This window comes from Lolium perenne, chromosome 4, assembly GCF_019359855.2.
Source record: "Lolium perenne isolate Kyuss_39 chromosome 4, Kyuss_2.0, whole genome shotgun sequence".
Classification (NCBI taxonomy): domain Eukaryota; kingdom Viridiplantae; phylum Streptophyta; class Magnoliopsida; order Poales; family Poaceae; genus Lolium; species Lolium perenne.
The window spans coordinates 65,643,991-65,649,513 of record NC_067247.2 but is presented as its reverse complement, the minus strand read 5'-3'; the positions used below and the strand labels follow the sequence as shown (position 1 = coordinate 65,649,513).

The 5,523-nt window shown below is 42.0% G+C and overlaps 1 protein-coding gene across 6 annotated transcripts; it reads left to right on the top strand.

Moving 5' to 3' along the window:
• The first annotated feature begins 1,428 nt into the window (after positions 1–1,428).
• LOC127292814 (uncharacterized) lies at positions 1,429–5,214 on the top strand. Of its 6 annotated transcripts, XM_071818645.1 has the most exons (8): positions 1,429–1,798; positions 1,886–1,994; positions 2,069–2,304; positions 2,401–2,488; positions 3,040–3,274; positions 3,891–4,337; positions 4,676–4,890; positions 5,035–5,214. In XM_071818645.1, exons 3-6 carry the CDS (start codon positions 2,197–2,199, stop codon positions 3,970–3,972), a joined length of 513 nt encoding a protein of 170 aa, XP_071674746.1. In that variant the 5' UTR covers positions 1,429–1,798; positions 1,886–1,994; positions 2,069–2,196; the 3' UTR covers positions 3,973–4,337; positions 4,676–4,890; positions 5,035–5,214. The 6 variants fall into 6 exon arrangements, 2 of the variants coding, with proteins under 2 accessions (XP_071674746.1, XP_051178272.1); XM_051322312.2 differs by having other exon boundaries at positions 1,434–1,798; positions 1,886–2,304; positions 3,049–3,274; XR_007845402.2 differs by having other exon boundaries at positions 1,436–1,798; positions 1,894–1,994; positions 3,049–4,337.
• Positions 5,215–5,523: the final 309 nt, after the last annotated feature.

Genomic DNA, 5,523 nt, shown 5'->3' with positions numbered 1-5,523 from the left:
AATGAACCATTTACATACGATACCGATTCCCTTTGTCATGCGATATTTTACTTGTCCGAGGTTTGATCATCAGTATCTCTATACCCTGTTCAACCTCGTCTCCTGACAAGTGCTCTTTACTCGTACCATGGTATGTGGTCTCTTATGAACCATTCATATGCTTGCAAGCTAATTAGACGACATTCCACTGAGAGGTCCCAGAGTATATCTATCCGTCATCGGGATGGACAAATCCCACTGTTGATCCATATGCCTCAACTCATACTTTCCGGATACTTAATCCCACCTTTATAACCACCCATTTACGCAGTGGCGTTTGATGCAATCAAAGTACCTTTCGGTATAAGTGATTTACATGATCTCATGGTCGAAAGGACTAGGTAACTATGTATCGAAAGCTTATAGCAAATGAACTTAATGACGTGATCTTATGCTACGCTTAATTGGGTATGTCCATTACATCATTCACATAATGATATAACCTTGTTATTAATAACATCAAATGTTCATGATCATGAAACTATGATCATCTATTAATCAACAAGCTAGTTATACAAGAGGCTTACTAGGGACTCCTTGTTGTTTACATAACACACATGTATCAATGTTTCGGTTAATACAATTATAGCATGGTATATAAACATTTATCATAAAAACAAAGATATATAATAACCACTTTATTATTGCCTCTTGGGCATATCTCCAACAGTCAGTGCTTTCTCTGATGCAGATTATGCTGGTTGTATAGACGATCGCCGGTTCACAGGAGGTTTTGCAGTATTCTTTGGACCAAATTTAATTTTCTGGAGTGCAAAGAAGCAAGCTACAGTTTCTAGTTTCTAGGTCTGGTACAGAGGCGGAGTACAAGTCAGTGGCGAATGCTATAACTGAAGTTATTTGGGTACAGTCCTTGCTTGAGGAACTTGGAGTAAAATTGTCTCAGCCCCCATGTTTATGGTGTGATAATATGGAAGCTATATATATATGTCAGTAAATCATGTATTTCATGCAAGAGCAAAGAACATTAAGATAGATTTTTTACTTTGTCAGAAAACTGATGAAGAAACAATTAAGGATTCAGTTTGTTCCTTCTAAGGATTAAGTTATTGATGGCTTTACAAAGCCCCTTCATGTTCTTAGCTTTGAAGAATTTAATCATAATCTCAATCTAGTAGGTTGTGATTAAGGGAGGGTGTTAGACATATGATATGAACTGTATGCGGTATAAACTCTGTAATCATGATTGATCACGACTGAGTTTCACATGATGGCAACACGTGTAACTAGATGATTTCCTTTCTGAAGCCTTAGAGAGATGATTTGGTGCACGTAGCTAAGATGTAAAAGTGGTGGGTACGTGGGTGGCAGCCTTAAATTTTGTCAGATTTTAGAGCTGTGTGAAATGGTCAAAGCGGTGGTGGTCAGTCGTGTCTTATCTCTTCCATTTTCTCTCTCTCTCCATCCGCTGATGCATATTATTTCTCGCCCGAGCATTGTCAAACAAAATCGCCCTGATCTTCCCCGCCTGCGCTTCGTCCGTGATTTGGCGGACGAGCTCGGATGGCGTTTCAGCCTCCTCTCCCGGCTTCCCATCAGAGCCACCGGCCGACGCACGACACCACGCCGGAGGCACGACACCGCTCCAGATCCTCTCCATCACGCTGTGTGGTGCTTACGGAGCCAGACATTGACGCGGCGCGCCATCGGCAAGCGGTGCGAAGGAGCTCTAGGTGTTCGTGCCGGCTTCACCTCCACCGGACTCCCCCTGCCCGAGCTCCTCCCCGGCCCGGTCTCTCTGGTAGGATTATCAAACCTCCCAATTTCTCACGCCTCTCGAGCTCTCTATGGCTCCATGACCCATCGCCTCCTAATATTTTTCTTCTAGAAAAGAAGACATGGATGAGAAGCCGGAGATGAGGCTTGCGGCGGCCGGCTTCGAACGGAGGCGGGAGCGGCCCTCGCTGGGGTCGAGAGGCGCTGCAGCGGCTGACGGTGTAAGGCGCCAGGCGGTGGAGCCAGGCATATGGGAGGCCTCACCAGCTCACTTCTTTGCCTCTCGCCTTTGCAGCGCCGGCCGTCTTCACTGGTGGCTCTCCATGACCAAACGACGCCACCACACGGAGCTTCCCCTCTGTCTCGCCTTGCCCCAGCGTCGTCCCCTTGCCCTCGAGTCCAAGCGAGGCTCGCCAAGCAAGGATGGTGGCGACAAGAAGACGCATCGCCTCAATTTCAGTCTTCTCCAATAAGGACGTGCCCGTCGCCGGCTTGGCCATTTCCAGAGGTTTGCTGGGAGGTGCGGATAAGGTGAGCACATCCGAAATTTAGTTAGTAGCAACTGTCTTGGGTCTCTTCTACGCCCTATTGTCATGCCAGTTTCCACTTCATGAATTTGCTTTGCAGGCCCGAAAAGTGCCTGGCTGGATAGGATGGACGCGGATTGTGCCGTGCGTATGTAGTTCATCTGCAGAGCTGCAGCTGAGAAATGCAGGTATGCAGACTCCTGTATCAAGAATGCATGTATGCAATATCTATTTTGTGATTCTTAGTTCAGTAGGTACCTTATAGTAATTCAGTCGTCACAACCAGTTTAAGACTCTACATAAGCTATTCTGGTACCACATGTTACGGTGACAGCTCCATCAAAATTCAGCGTTTGCAGTAATGATTTTGTTTATCATCTCTGTACAAGTGTACAACACTGTAGAAGTTCATAATAATCAGTTTCAGATTGTTGCAATTTTTCTTCTTGCTGTTCCATATTCTTACAAGGGCAACTCATTTTTTGCTCAATGGGCACCTCCATTTAGTATTAAGTCACCAAATTGAACTACATGTAAATATAGGTGCTTAGAAGAAGCATTTGTTATCTAGGTTGTCATATGAGAATATAGTTATCTACACGTAACTGAAAAGAAGTCATTCGACCTTCTCCGCATGCAAGATGAGCAATTGCCTCTGTGATTTACTAATTGAATATTTTTTTTGAGTATAGTTCGAATTTCTTGAAATACTTTCCGCTGATGTCTTTGTCATGTGGAGTCTCATCAGGGTCTCGCTGGCCACTGTCGTCGCCCGCAGTTCCCGCAGCCAGGTTGGCCGTGATGGATACCGGCGAATCAACCACTGCCCGCCTGATGGTGCACTCAATGTTGTTCCACTCCCACTGTAGGGGAGCAGGCGGCTGTGGCATCAGGACCATCCGGGTCCGGATCAATTCGTCGAGTCACATACCACTTCCACTGATCTCTTTAGAGTATATGATTGCTTCAGAAAGGTGCTATCTGCAATTCGATAACATATACATATCCAAAAGAAATTGTTGGTATAATATTGCTTGAGAAATAATCTCTTCCAGGTGTGGGAGCTGAAAGTTGAAAATGATCTTATAAGTCTGATTATCTAAAACATCAAAATGATTAATTTGTAGATTGTACAGTTTGAAAATTCTGCCTCTGAAGTATAGAGGACGTTATCATCTGAAACATCAAAATGATTAATGTGTGAGTTTGGATTGCCATGCTATGCGCATGGGCACATGGCCACACACTAGAGAAGTGTGTTCTATTTCTTCCAATTTTTTGACAAGCTACTGTATATTCTTTCTGCATAAGATTTCAAAACCGCATATATTTGACTTTTGAAGCACTTTCTCAAGATCATTGTGTCTAAAAAATTAGTAATCTCTTACTATAGCTATTATCCAAGAATTGCATGTTTTTACTTTTTACTAGAACACTGCATCGTCAGTCGTCATGACCAGTTTATTTAACTGCCTAATGGAGTTCGGCTCTTGCCCCATCTTTAGTTACATGTTTTAGCTTTTTTAATTACTGATCTTTATGTCTGTCATGTTCACCGTTTTCCAAATCGCTTCATTTCTTTGTTGTCAGGAAAGTTCTATGGTTGATGGGGAGCTTCAGTATCTTCGTGTGGCCATGGGCCATCAAAATGAATCTTTTGAGGATTTCGTGAAGTCACATGATGCATGCCAAGAGGACCTTATGTTTTCCCCGAAGAATAAAAGCTATGGTCTTGCCAGTGTTGCTGGAAATGCTGATAAGATTTTTGCTTTGCAACACGAGTTTGAAATTGTGAGGAAGAGAATGGATGCTGAAGCAAAGAAAGCATATAAGTTACATGACTAACTTCCATATCTGCACAAGACATGTCTAATGATACTTCCATATCTGCACAAGACATGTCTAATGATCTGCATTCTGCTCACCTATGGATGCCAGCTCCACCTCTGATAAAAAAGGAAGGTCAAAGCATTGGCTACTACATCAAGAACCAGGCTTCAATACAATTCAAAGAGCTGCAGCACCGTTGCTAATATAGTGAGTAGTGTTATCTACAACAAAGTATTACCATTCTCATTTTCAACAAAAAAAATGGAAGGTTAACTTCAACATATTTCTTTTAGTTCTGAAATTTTGTGTTGCCAGTGTAAAGTTGTCAACAATAACTAAATAAAACTATCTACTGAAACTTTGGGTGCTATATATTCCAGAGATTATCTGTACTACTGCTACTGTAAAGTTTTGATTCTGAAATCCATATGCCCAAATATCTTAGCTAACCATTTTCCATGCATACATTGCCTTTTCACTCAAATCATCATACCTAAACACTAATAATCTATTGTATACAATGACCTTGCTCAACTTGAATGCAGGTTTGCTGACATATTGGTAAATAAAGCATACGAAGAGTGGATGCATGATGTAGGATACGATCGTAAGACACTCCAGAGCTTCAAGCATAATCTGTCGCAACCAGAAGTGATATAGCAGCAGCTTCAACAATTAACCATGCTTCACATGGTTCAATCAATGCACAGAAACAATTATTGCGGGAAAAGCTAGCCAAACTTCCGCAGGTACTATAAAGGTAATAAGATCTAAACTAAGAATCCTGATGCATCTTGTGAATATTTCATGTTTGCACTATTGTTTCTATAAGGGTATTTGTCTGATTTCAAGTGAGTTTCATATCTTCCAAGTTTCCATTGTCATTAGTTTTTTGCATGTCCAGTCAAGTCAGCTCAGCCTAAGGATCCAAGAGGAAGAACAAAACCATGAATCTGCAGACTAACGTCCGCAGAAGACCATGTTTAGAGCTGCTGATGTACGTTCAGTCTAGGAACAAAGACTTCTATTATACTGTTGTATATATTAAGTGCCCACCAGGACAATAAATTACTTTGTCGTGCTACTATGTTCTGTATCATACTCTGTTTCATCGGGCTTCCGAGTATTAAGTGTACGTATAAGCACTGTCCAAAAAATCGTTCGATTCAACGATTAATCACGCGATTAATCTCTATTCAGTGGTCACCGATTAGCCGATAAACTCATTTATCGCCCGATTAACTCATTTATCGCCCGATTAATCGGCGGATTTGCCTATTAATCGCTAATCGTCAGCCGACCGAGTTGACCCCGATAAGCGATTTCCTCAACATTGCGTATAAGTAATTAAGTAATTAAGGTGTACCATTCTAGCCAATTTCTGCAGTTTTTT

Excerpts from the sequence above, each read along its gene's own strand:
- LOC127292814 (XM_071818645.1), top strand. The coding sequence starts at position 2,197 with ATGGTGGCGACAAGAAGACGCATCGCCTCAATTTCAGTCTTCTCCAAT. Across the intron at positions 2,489-3,039 it reads GCTGCAGCTGAGAAATGCAG|TCTCATCAGGGTCTCGCTGG; the intron begins GTATGCAGACTC and ends TGTCATGTGGAG. Across the intron at positions 3,275-3,890 it reads TATATGATTGCTTCAGAAAG|GAAAGTTCTATGGTTGATGG; the intron begins GTGCTATCTGCA and ends CTTTGTTGTCAG.